We start from the raw sequence: 14,226 nt of genomic DNA, 5'->3' as shown, positions 1-14,226 counted from the left end.
GAATAAGCAGAATTAAGCCTGGTGTGGCACTTGTCGACCAGGTGCCAATTCATGTCAGAGCCCCAGGCCAATTCACTTGTGTACTAGTATAGATCAAAGTGATTGATAAATGCATAAGAGTGTATCTGGAGTTTAAACTTCATGAAAACTAATGGGGTGTTACATGCATTGTTTTTACTTATCTGTATCCCTTTATAATGTAGTAGCAAACATTTACATTGTGTATACCCCTGTATATAATAACCCATCAAACGAGAAAGAAGCCTTATGGAATGCAAATGAAGAACTTTAACAGAAAAGTGCTAATTTCAAAGCCAGTGGTCATTGTGTGTGATGATCAGAGGTAAAAGACTCAAAATCCATTCCTCACTCTCCGTCATCAAAGGAAAAGCCCACCCATGTAGTGACACTTCCAGTTTATTTTCTGTGAGAAGAAGTTATAAAGTATGGATTCAAGGAAAGATCCTTCATCTCTGGACTGTTTGGACTCTAACAGGGAAGTGTACCAGATGCAAAGCAGAGATCCTCAGACACAATCTGAGTACCCTGAAAAGACTTGGGAAACTAGCAATTTATTACATCACTGTCACTATTTGGAATTGTAAACTGTGACTCACCTGTCCATATATTTTACCTGCTTTAATCTCTCAGTAACTCTCATTTTCTTTTTTTTAGCTAATAAACCTTTAGTTAGTTTATTATATAATTGGCTACCCATGTTGTCTTTGGTGTAAGATCTAGGGTAAGTGACTAGTCTCTTGGACTGGAAGCAACCTAAATGTGATTTTTGGTATAAGTGACCTTTTATCACAAAGTCCAGTTTACCTGGATGGCAAGATAGACTAGAGACTCTAAGAGGACTGTTTGTGTCCCCATCATAAGACTGGCACAGTAATCCAGGAGTTCACATTTGTCACTGGCTTGTTGTGTTATATAATTAGATTTTACAACCAGTTTGGGGTATCTGCCTGTTTTTACAGTTTGCCCTGAGATATGCACGCATGGTCGTGAGCCATTCCAGATAGCGTGACACCTGGTAATAATGAAATCTTGCTTTAAAGTCTATTAAGTAGTCATATGTTCAGATGGGAGGAGATCCTGCAATGGACTCCGTACATGGAACCCGCGCAGAACTCCACTGAAGTCAATGGGGCTTAATAGAGGAGTATGCTAACTACATATGACAAACTGCAAGACCAGGACCCATGTTTCATCTATTCATCAATTATTAAAAACAAAAAGAAAAATTAGCAGAATTAGTCAGAGAATCACAGACGTCATTAAAAAAAAAAGACTAGTAAAAATGAACATACATATGGAAGGAAAAGTGAAGAATAGGACCTTAAATGAATAGGAAGGTAAAGAGATTTTCTAAATTGTAATAGAAAGTACGCCACTATGCTTTAATGGTGCTTCAACTGCTTATAGCTCCCACCACAAACACCCTGACATTTTACTCGTATTGGCCTTTTGCTCTTCTTTGATGACATAGCTAACGCTAAAAAAACCACCACCACAACAGTATGTATTATTCATTTTGGAAAAGAAAGATTAACAAAATATAAGAAAACATTAAAAGTCATCTATGGCCCCTTGATGTCAATGTGACTGCCAGTGGTTCCAGAAGCAGGACTAGCAGATCCTTGTGAAGGAATATGGCCTATACGGTTATCCATTAGTGAAACCAAAGACAGTAGGAGAGATTTTAGTGACTTCTTACATGTAATGGCCGAAGATAAGTTAATGACCTCTTCCACCATTGTCCATCACTGACTGCATGCAGCATGGCTTTTGTCGTTGTAGTTGTATTAGACAGAACTTCCATGGTTTTAGCGGTGGTCCAATACAAGAAGTCAGCAGACTGGCTAGAAGGAATGCTGACTTCTTCCTGCGAGTTTATGCAACACACAACAACAAATGTTAGAAATAGCCTCAGCATTATCACCACCATGAGTTAATAAGGCCAAATGCCCAGAACACACACACAAAATGGCATCAGGACATACTGATAAGAGTTTGGTTAATGAGTTATTTCAATTATCAGTCTCATTTAGCAGCAAGCTAACCACAAGCAGAGTTACAAACAATGTGGCACTTTTTTAATCCCATAGCCGATTTTTTGATTAGTAGAACATTCTTTTTCTCATTAAATTCTAATCTCATGATATTGTGGACACCAGCCATTTACATTTTTGAAGGTTATGAAAGTGTTTATTTGCTCAACTAGTCCCACTGTTCTGTTAATACACTGAAGTTTATCAAAAAGGGGAGGTTGGGCATACTGGCCACTGAATCATATATTCATAGAAGATGAAGGTTGGAAGAGACCTCAGGAGGTCATCTAGTCCAACCCCCTGCTCAAAGCAGGACCAACACCAACTAAATTATCCCAGCCAGGGCTTTGTCAAGACAGGCCTTAAAAACCTCTAAGGATGGAGATTCCACCACCTCGCTAGGCAACCCATTCCAGTATTTCACCACCCTCCTAGTGAAATAGTTTTTCCTAATATCCAACCTAGAGCTCCTCCACTGCAACTTGAGACCACTGCTTCTTGTTCTGTCATCTGCCACCACTGAGAACAGCTGAGCTCCATCCTCGTTGGAACTCCCCTTCAGGTAGCTGAAAGCTGCTATCATATCACTCTTCTCTTCTGCAGACTAAACAAGCCTAGTTCCCTCAGCCTCTCCTCGTAAGTCACGTGCCCCAGCCCCCTGATCATTTCCATTGCCCTCCACTGGACTCTCTCCAATTTGTCCACATCCTTTCGGGGGGCGGGGGGGGAGGGAACAAAACTGGACACAATACTCCAGATGTGGCCTCACCAGTGACGAACAGAGGGAAATAATCACTTCCCTCAATCTGCTGGCAATGCTCCTACTAATGCAGCCCAATATGCTATTAGCCTTCTTGGCAACAAGGGCACACTGCTGACTCATATCCAGCTTCTCATCCACTGTAATCCCCAGGTCCTTTTCTGCAGAACTGCTGCTTAGCCAGTCAGTCCCCAGCCTGTAGCGGTGCATAGGATTCTTCCGTCCTAAGTGCAGGACTTTGCACTTGTCCTTCTTGAACCTCATCCAACGTTTTTTGGCCCAATACTCCAATTTGTCTAGGTCACTCTGGACCCTATCCCTACCCTCCAGCGTATCTACCTCTCCCCCCAGTGTCATCCGCGAACTTGCTGAGGGTGCAATCTATCCCATGGTCCAGATCATTAATAAAGATATTGAACAAAACTGGCCCCAGGACCGACCTCTAGGCATTCCACTTGATATCAGCTGCCAACTTCTTCAACATCTTATGAACAATCTTAACATAGAAACCCAGGATTGTGTGGATTTCCAAAGAGCACAACTAAGCCATCCAGATTCTCAGAAGGGGACTGTTGTCTTTACACCCTTCGCTGGTGAAAAACTTTAATCTTTCATCTCAGAGCTATCCAAAATAGGGTTCTCTCAGCTCCTCCATTTGATGTTGTTGGTCTGTATTACCTGCACTGATGTGACAATACTGACAGCTGTATGTATGTTCATGGATTCTGAAATTCTGGTGCTTTGTGAGACATTAACCAAATATAGTAATTCTCACAAGCTGCAAACAGATCTTGTGAGATTTCTGCCTATTCTGATTTCCCACCCTTCCCACACATACGCATGTTTTGGCAGACACCTGGATCCAAACTCAATAATGGCTGGTTCAAGTCTGGTTTTTCAAAATTTAGGGTCTGCGTTTTGCAAATTTGGGTTACTGGATCAGGCCTACCTGAAATAAAGGGCTTAAATTAATATTTGATACATCTGCAGTGATTCATGTGTCACTAATTGTTACACTACCAAGAGGTCTGTGCCTGTTCTTTCCATGTTTTATACAGCTTACATATTAAAACATAAAACAGATTTCACTATGCTGTAAATTATGTAATTATATTCCACTGACGATAATCACACAAATGTACAGTAGGGTAATATTTACAATACACTTATATACATACATATTGTTGATGTTTTAATAGCCAGTAAGTTATAATGGTTAGTTTCCCAACACAATATACTGAATTTAAACCTATCAAAAGAAAATCACTTTTCTACAGTTATGCTGGCAGGAGGATATGAACTACCAGTTTTCAGTTCAACAACTTGAGACAGAATTTTACACACTAAACAGGGTGGCCAAAATGACTTAGGTGAAATCTTGCCACACTGATTTTTTTTTTTTAAATGTACAAAAACAAGGAAGACATTTAATCACCAGATCTATCATTGTCATTAAAAAGACATCAACAACTGTCTGCCTGCAACAACACCTGTAAATGTGAGCACTCCCTGATTATTAATAGTAATAAGATGATCTAAAGAGAGGACCTCCTGCCAACCTCTGAACAATCAATTGGAAATTTCAATTCCCACTTGACCAGATGAAAGGGACTGCATGCTGAGAGAAATATGCCAGAATCTTTACTCTTCCTGAAAAATAAATGGCAACAGGATTTATTTAGATTCTGTTTAAATAAAAATAGTACCTCCTGGTACTTATTTTGAAAGTTTTAAAAAAATAACAGAAAATTAGTTTCTTCTTTTGTAAGGCATTATACTATTTTCAAGAGAATGCGTCATGAAACCTGACCATTTAATGCAAGTTTCTAGGAAAATAAGAGCAAGAAATTACTAACCAACTTTTCAACTAAATTTAAACTAAATACTTTTTTTTTAAAACTGTGTGAAAATATATGGGCCATCAGAAAGTGAAAGTTTTAAAACAACAAAAATAAAGACTGTGCCCTAGAAAAATAATCCTGGCCCAATTCAGAAGACGATGCTTATTCAGCTAAGGCCTTAAGCATGTGCCTAAATCCACACTGAATTCATATGTTTAAGTGATTGGCTGAACAGGAATGGACATAAGCATGTTCTTAAACGTTTTCCTGAACTGGGGCACTTATGAGGGTAATTATTGAAGATACCAGAAGCATAGTCTAGCATTCTGAGCAGATTATTGGGAGACCTTAGTTTAAATTCCTAGTTTGCCCTACTGACTTTGGTAAGTCATATTTTAATATATATTTTAGAGAAAATAATTTTGAAACTAATACTTTGAATTTATAGACAGCTTTACAACCCAGCGCATCAAACTACTCACTGTTTTAAAAATAATTTACCATTTAACAAACTTAAATATATAGCTACCAATAGCAGTCAAAGCAAACTGTTAGGTTTCAGAGTAGCAGCCGTGTTAGTCTGTATTCGCAAAAAGAATAGGAGTACTTGTGGCACCTTAGAGACTAACAAATTTATTGAGCATAAGCTTTCGTGAGCTACAGCTCACTTCATCGGATGCATTCAGTGGACAATACAGTGGGGAGATTTATATACATAAAGAACATGAAACAATGGGTGTTACCATACATGCTGTAATGAAAGTGATCACTTAAGATGAGTTATTACCAGCAGGAGAGCGGTGGGGAAGGGGAAAACCTTTTGTAGTGATAATCAAGGTGGGCCATTTCCAGCAGTTGACAAGAACGTCTGAGGAACAGTGGGCGGTGTGGGGTGGGGAATAAACATGGGAAAATAGTTTTACTTTGTGTAATGACCTATCCAATCCCAGTCTTTATTCAAGCCTAAGTTAATTGTATCCAGTTTGCAAATTAATTCCAATTCAGCAGTCTCTCGTTGGAGTCTGGTTTTGAAGTTTTTTTGTTGAAGAATTGCAACTTTTAGGTCTGTAATCGAGTGACCAGAGAGATCAAAGTGTTCTCTGACTGGTTTTTGAATGTTATAATTATTGACGGCTGATTTGGGTCCATTTATTCTTTTACGTAGACACTGTCCAGTCTGACCAATGTACATGGCAGAGGGGCATTGCTGGCACATATCACACTGGTAGATGTGTAGGTGAACGAGCCTCTGATAGTGTGGCTGATGTGATTAGGCCCTATGATGGTGTCCCCTGAATAGATATGTGGACACAGTTGGCAATGGGCTTTGTTACAAGGATAGGTTCCTGGGTTAGTGGTTCTGTTGTGTGGGGTGTGGTTGCTGGTGAGTATTTACTTCAGGTTGGGGGGCTGTCTGTAAGCAAGGACTGGCCTGTCTCCCAAGATCTGTGAGAGCGATGGGTCGTCCTTCAGAATAATTTGTAGATCCTTGATGATGCGTTGGAGAGGTTTTAGTTGGGGGGCTGAAGGTGATGGCTAGTGGCATTCTGTTATTTTCTTTGTTGGGCCTGTCTTGTAGTAGGTGACTTCTGGGTACTCTTCTGGCTCTGTCAATCTGTTTCTTCACTTCAGCAGGTGGGTATTGTAGTTGTAAGTATGTAGAAGCCCTCTACACCAACATTCCACACAAAGATGGGCTACAAGCCGTCAGGAACAGTATCCCCAATAATGTCACGGCAAACCTGGTGGCTGAACTTTGTGACTTTGTCCTCACCCATAACTATTTCACATTTGGGGACAATGTATACCTTCAAATCAGCGGCACTGCTATGGGTACCCACATGGCCCCACAGTATGCCAACATTTTTATGGCTGACTTAGAACAACGCTTCCTCAGCTCTCGTCCCCTAACGCCCCTACTCTACTTGCGCTATATTGATGACATCTTCATCATCTGGACCCATGGAAAAGAAGCCCTTGAGGAATTCCATCATGATTTCAACAATTTCCATCCCACCATCAACCTCAGACTGGACCAGTCCACACAAGAGATCCACTTCCTGGACACTACTGTGCTAATAAGCGATGGTCACATAAACACCACCCTATACCGGAAACCTACTGACTGCTATTCCTACCTACATGCCTCCAGCTTTCACCCAGACCACACCACATGATCCATTGTCTACAGCCAAGCTCTATGATACAACCGTATTTGCTCCAACCCCTCAGACTTACAGTGTGTATGGTAACACCCATTGTTTCATGTTCTGTATGTATATAAATCTCCCCACTGTATTTTCCACTGAATGCATCTGATGAAGTGAGCTGTAGCTCACGAAAGCTTATGCTCAAATAAATTTGTTAGTCTCTAAGGTGCCACAAGTACTCCTTTTCTTAAAGCAAATTGTGTAGATTTGAATTTTATAGGAGGGGAAAAAAACCTTTCCCTAGCAATTTTTAATGACCAAAATGACCCAGTCAGATTTCAGATACCTCCACGATGCCCCCAATCCTCCCCCGGAACAATACACTTCACTAAATCCAGGACAAAGCTTGTGAGAGCCAGAGATAAAGCATTCCAGGTCAACGTAGTTTGGTTGCGGAATATTTTAAATTGTAGCTTCATCTGTTTTGTCCTTAGTTAGTTAGTTGTGTTGTTCCATTTGGAATCAAAGTCTAATCATTTTAGAACATACTGCAGGATCCACTTTTTTTGTTCAAATAAACCTCTCTGTAACAGGAAGAATTTTTATCCCTAAACAGGTACCCCAACAGAACTTCCTATTAGAGCCCTCTATGACATCCACTATGAATATTGGAACAAAGATTGAGTTAACCAGTGCTGCACTTTGAAAGCATGGACATGTGTGCTACAGAAAACCCACAGATGGATTAGATAAAGACCCAATCTGTAGGATGTTGAGCATGTGCTATAGAACGTGATCATGGTTAGTATGACACAGATTTGGCCTTAGATTATAAGCTCTTTGAGTCAGGAACATGTTTTATTTACCTAATGAGCACATTTATAGCAATACACAATAATTCTCCACGGAACGTCTCACTTCACACTTAGCCCTTGGAGTTTTCTGCAAAAAAAATAACCCTAGATGGATGAGAGAGTTGTTTTATTTAAGAAATGTTTATTATCCTAACCAAACAATTTGTATAGTGTACCAACTGGTGAATCAAGATGAAGTGTCTACCTTCCAGAATTTATAGACCAGAGGAATGTGCACCCATGCACTCATGATTCACAACCATGAACCCCTGGCCTGTACATAAGTACCTAACCAAGGTCAGCCTGGTCTCACAAAAAGAACAGAGAGAAACCTACCCCACCCCACTGTAGCCAACATCACAGTTGTTAGGGCACTAACCACTTTTTGAAATTCCTGTTCTGCCTTACTTGCAGAAGGGACTTGAACTTGGGTCTTCCATATCCCATATCCCAGGCTCTAGCCACCAGACTATTGGGCATGGGAACACACAGTGCCCCCCCACGCACACTCAGCCAGCCAAATTCCCGATCTGGTCATCTCCATGGGTTAGGTGTGCTCTGAGCATCCTATTGCTTTGGGCCCCGAAGGTGAACAGGCAGGGGCACATCTAGTTTGAGAATCCCACTGGGGCTTAGGCATCGAGCAGCTTAGTGCTGACAGGACTCAGGCCATTTTTCACATGCTGACTGGCAGAAATTTATGCCCAAGGGAATTTAGGTACCTATGCAGTTAGTCAGCAGCTGAGTGGGGATTTTGAGGATATTAGTGGTACCTAAATGTTGGTCTTAGGTGCCAAAAGTGGCAATTAGGCACCTAACTCCCTTTGTGGATCTAGCCTGTAGTGTCTCAGGCCTAGCTCCCACTTGTTCCCAGCCAATCAGCAGTGATGAAACGACATGTCTGATTACTTGCTAGTTCTGAGCTTATAGACACATTAAAAAAACATCTCTCTCTCACAGGTTCTGCGATATACAATGAGCTAAACCATTAATTCTTCCAAAAAATGCTGGGCATACTTCTACACGGATCTTACACAGTACACATTCCTGTAACTTTTTAATCAGCTAAAAAATACTGGCGTTCAGATCCCAGAATTTATGATATTTCTCTTAGAAGTTACTTACAACAGACATTTGCTAAGTCATGTGATTCAGAACTAGATTCTCCAATGGACTGAACTCTGAATCTGCATAGGTATAAGTGAGGTGAGAATTTGCCCTTCATTGCCTTAACTAGTGACACTATCTCAAAGTAAGCATTTCCATGTACAGAAAAATTGTAATTCTGACTTCCACCTAAATCACTGAGAACGTAGGCTATCACTGCTCAGGCCCTACATATACAAATTCCTCATTAAATATGTTCAATTAGATGAGCCTTTCATTAAACATAATGCATACATTTGTAGCTCACTTGAAAGGTATTTGATGCTCAGTAAAAGGATAAGTACAATGCATGTCACAAACTAATAAGTGTGGTTTTTAATATGAGACTTCAGGTGTAGCAAATTTTTCAAATCTAAATTGATTTTCAGGTTAAAGCATAGGCTAAGTTGCATAACTAACTCGAGTAAAAGAGAATACTAAACTGCAGCTAGTAGAAACTTTGAGTTCTTTAAACAGAATTTATATAAAAAGCAGATATGTAATTTTTACAGAAGGATGTTTGCAAATTATGCATCCTCTGCAATTTATCAATAAACACCTTGTTTCCAAGGACAACACCAATATTCTTTAAACTGCAAGCTTCTCTTGTGCTAAAGTGCTACTGCACAGTAATTACATTTTCACATTACTTAAATATATAAATAAAATCATTATCTTTACAGCAGATGTAATGCAGGTTTTAAGTATTAAGCCGATTAAGTATAAAGTCAGCCCTCATTTATGAGGCATAATTTATTGTGGTTATTATTTCTCCTGGTTAAAACATAACACAACATCATGTGGCTAAGCACTATACTTTAATCTAATAATGTTATCTATAATATTCTGAAATATTCTTCATGGATCAAGGTCCTAATTTGCGCATTGAGATTTTTTTCTTTGAGCACCACTAGATTAGTCATTGAGGTAATTACAGCATACAACAAGAGTGCGAAGGGGAAAAGGAGCTTAATAAGCAAGAAGTAATCATTACGGAGGAATTCCTTTCCCTTTCTGAACATAGCTCTTCAAAGAATTACATGAGCTGAAGACTGACTAGGCCAATTAGGTGATCTAGTCCAGCTCGTGCCAGTGAAGGATTGTTCCCTACAGTATTTATTTTAATGCTTTGTATAGTCCTATTTTAAAATGTCTAAACATTGGGGTTTGCAGACGAGCCAAATGGTTATGTTCCCACCTATGTCATCCCAGCACACCCTAGACCTCCTCATTTCAATTCACTGTGGGAGGATAAAAAGTTAAAATTAGCAAAACAAGTGAAAAATCTTTTACTAGAGAGCGTGAAACATGATGTGATGAGGGAGCTATGCCCATCTAGTACTAGTTTTATCAGCTTTATCCATATAATATTAGTTAAAACAAATAGTATTAGCTAATATTAGGGTTGCCAACTTTCATATTGCAGAAAACCGAACACCCTTACCCCGCCCCTATCCTGCCCTTTCTTCAAGGCCTCACCCCTGCTCACTCCATCCCCTCCCTGAGTCACTCACTCTCCCCCACCATCATTCATTTTCACTGGGCTGGGGCAGGGGGTTGAGGTGAAGGAGGGGATGAGGGCTCCAGCTGGCGGTGTGGGCTCCGGGGTGGGGCCAGAAATGAGGGGTTTGGAGTGTGGGAGGGATGAAGGCTCCGATGTGGGGCCGAGGATGAGGGGTTTGGGGTGCAGGACAGAGCTCCAAGTTGGGGCTTACCTCAGGCAGTTCCCGGAAGAATGTCCCCCCTCCGGCTCCTATGCAGAGGTGCGGCCAGGGGGCTCCACATGCTCCCTCATCCGCAGGCATCGCCCCCGCAGCTCCCATTGACCATGGTTCCCAGGCAATGGGAGCTGCGGAGCCAGCGCTTGGGGCAGGGGCAGCACATGGAGCCCCTTGGCTGCCCCTATGCCTAGGAGCCAACCGGACTTTTAGCAACCTGGTCAGCAGTGCTGACCGGAGCCACCAGGGTCCCTTTTCATTCCAGGCATTCCAGTTGAAAACCAGACACCTGGCAACCCTATCTAATATGCTTTAGCAATCAACGGTAACCCCCACACACATGATCTCCCCAACAAATATATAGTTGATACATATCCACATACACATGATCTCTGAAATCAATTGGATTTTGCCTGAATAAGCCTTAGACTGTAGAATCTGAACTACAGACTTTTCTCTTTACTTTTTTTAAAAATAAGACTATTACCAATATACTATAAGAAACAGAAAAGGTAAGAGGAAATAAATGAAATCCAAGTTAGCAAAAACCTATTCCTTCAAAAGAAGGAGATTAATCAAACTTCTAACTCTCAGCTCACAATTATGAGGCATTTTTGCTCAGATGCAGGTATTGAATATTTGCACCAAAAGTACTTACAGTTTAGAAATCTTCAGTTATCCAATTAGAAAAAAAAATAATGTCACGTTATTTAGGTGACAAACTACACCAATGAATCAAACAGTCAAAACTAACAGATTACAAAAAACAAATAAGCTAAAACATAGCAGATTCTCTGTCACTAAAAGTCTTTAAATGAAGATCAAGTGTGTGTTTCTGAAAGATATATACTACATCAATCAGATGTTATGGGCTTAATACACGAATGGCTTGGTGAAATTCTACAGCCTGCATTAAGCATGAGGTCAGAGCAGATGATCATAATGGTGCCTTCAAGCCTCAAAAAAAAAAAAAAAAAACCAGCTATGAAAGTATGTACATACAAAGTGTTTGAGCAACTGTGAATTTGTAAAAGATAAAATGCCCATATGTGAATAATATGCAGACAGAAAAAAGGCTAAATTAAAATGTTATTCAGTTTATTTACCAATGTTGATCTATGCCATCCTGCAAGGCTATCATCAACATTAATAATTATTCCTTTATTTTAGGTTAGGTTTTTGTCTTGTCTTCCACTTCTCCTGCCTTTGTATTTATTTATGCTCTCAATTATTTTGTTTACAGTGCTGAGACCCCACTGGACAAGGATGTTCAAGACCACATTTGGAGTATATATTAGCAACAAAACTTCATTAAAAAACCATCTATTGGTTTGTTTCCTTAGGTTATTTGATAGCGCTATGCACAAAGCCTAAAGCGGAGAAATATCTCAAGTTCGCTACGCTGTGCTAGGTGAAATCTTTGAAATCTGTTTCTCCTTATGATACAGAATAAAACAGAATGCAATGGTGGTCATTTTACAGTCTCACTTGAAAACTTACCTGAGGAGTCTCCTTAGTGATCAGCGAAGAAGGTACTGAGCTATTTATATTCTCCCCTCCTTCTGAAGGGCGTAACTGGTAATTCACTGCTTGATAAAGAATCTGAAAAGAAGGGGTATACATTATTTCTGCTATCATGCAAACTAATAATACACAATTATTCAAACTGCCTAGTGTCGTGACAAAGCAAGAATCTCAGGTGGTAAAACTTCCAGAAGAATAAAAAAAAAATCATGGCATCGTGCTGAACCACTGATATAAATGTCTACACAAAACTACCTTCTCTCAGTACTGTATACGCATTTTCCATGAAGTACTGTTGTTGCTCCTGTTTTTTGCAAGAAAGTAACTACATGAAAATGGCATCTTCTTACTCGACAGATCTACCTCATATATTCACTGGCAGATCTCCTCTTATATTCACTGTGTTGACAGAAGTTAAGTTTTTACTGCTTTTCCCTCTTGGTAATGTAGAGCCACTGCAATAATGGGAGAGTGAATAGGAGTATTTTCTGGTTTGTATATTATCTAAAAATGGTTTGAAATAAGTTCCAATGCCAGGTGGATAGCACTGTTTTACTTACAGACTAAATATTCAGGCCCCAATCCTGCAAATACTTATACCTATGCTTCTCTTTACTTCTGTGGCAAGTCCCATTAATCAATGGGGCCACCCATGGTAATGAAGTTAAGAAAGCGTGTAAGTGAGTTGCCTTAGTATGGAAGTTACTGACAAACTTTCCTCCACATTCACCCATCATTTGCAGTATTTCTATTAGTTGCTGATCCCCTTTACCCTGATCCTTCGTTCTGCACCCTTCAGCTGCACACACTCTCCCTCTACCCATCATGCTTCTACCCTTTCTTTTACCTACTTTTCTCTTACTGCAACAATCACTTCCACTCCCCAATTTCAATCATGTGCTGCCACCCTCCAAAACACTTAAAAATACGTTCTTGTAATATAAATAAGACAAATACACAGACAATTTTGAGAAAGAAAAATGAGATGTGCTTGTAATCAGCCTAACCACATTACTTTTGTATTGTACCTGGGTTTTTTTGTTTTTTTTCCTATTTTTTAGCTTCTTAGCTCTTAAGAGAAAATACAATGCCTTCCTGTGTGATTGTACTGTACCAACACAATTGTGAGTGGGACTTTGGAGCCCAATATGAATTCCTATTAATAAATTACTGTATTTAATTCATTTAGATTACAATAATAAAATGACACTTATCCAAGGCTCTCTGAACCTTAACACAATTAATAAATAAAATAATAATAATAATAATTTCAAAAAAATCCAGCAGCATAGAAATTATCAAACAGAAACTCTTCCAGCCAATCAGCCACCTACAAAAAACCTTCTTTCCATCCTTTCATCATTTTGGGAAGCATACCCACAACCCTCTCCAATAACCCTATCCAACCCCTATTTTTGCACTGTTCCTGGAAGGTTACCAATTTTGGATTATTTCAGACTCCAGAGGGAAACAAATTCCAGAGTCTCTAAGCCCTCACAGAAAATGTCCCGCTGGCTTCCCCTCTGGTTTTATAACAAGGGAGATCAAGCTTAAGCCCTTCTGCTGACTGCAGGGCAGTATGGAACGGGGAGAGATGAATAAATGGAACCCATACAACATAATTTATACAGAGTTACTTTTCAGAGTACAAATTCGATTTCCCCTAATGCACCCTCTATGTAACAATTCAGAAAAACTCTGTGCACATGGGCAAAACTAGGGTCAACCTCAATGGAAATGCGACTTTTTGACTCACTCAACCACTGCACCACAGCATTTATGCTAATCTTCTCAAATATATATAATGAGATATCTGATTGTTACAGATTTTACATGCATAATGAATTTGATATTTAGGGCCCTGATCCTGTGAAGAGATAATAGCAAGATCAGGACTTAAGTCCTCATTATAAATAATTAAAACCATTATGGATGAAATCATGGCCTCACTGAAGTCAATGGGAATTTTGTCATTTATTTCAATTGAGCCAGGATTTCACCCTATGTTTGGCAGAACCTGCAGAAAACACTGGAACAGGCAGTGGACATTTAAAGAGACTGTGTACAGATGAGGCTGTGTACAATGCACAAACTCCTGATAAAAGTAGAAGAACTGATAGAAAAGAATTAAGCATTTGTACATCCCAATCAAATGGATTACAGAATTGGAACAGAGTAT

At 39.7% G+C, this 14,226-nt stretch overlaps 1 protein-coding gene across 1 annotated transcript in view; it reads right to left on the bottom strand.

Moving 5' to 3' along the window:
- The window catches only part of NBAS (NBAS subunit of NRZ tethering complex), a 347,509-nt gene that overhangs the window by 176,373 nt on the left and 156,910 nt on the right, over window positions 1-14,226 (bottom strand). Inside the window, exons 35-36 of the mRNA XM_074947616.1 lie at window positions 12,024-12,125; window positions 1,721-1,888 (exon numbers count right to left, since the gene is read on the bottom strand). Coding sequence (XP_074803717.1) covers window positions 1,721-1,888; window positions 12,024-12,125 — 270 coding nt within the window. The remainder of the gene's footprint in view (window positions 1-1,720; window positions 1,889-12,023; window positions 12,126-14,226) is intronic.

This window comes from Natator depressus, chromosome 3 (genome assembly GCF_965152275.1).
Source record: "Natator depressus isolate rNatDep1 chromosome 3, rNatDep2.hap1, whole genome shotgun sequence".
In the NCBI taxonomy this organism is placed as follows: domain Eukaryota; kingdom Metazoa; phylum Chordata; order Testudines; family Cheloniidae; genus Natator; species Natator depressus.
Note: the sequence above shows the minus strand (reverse complement) of the source record. Positions and strands in the feature narration are given on the sequence as shown.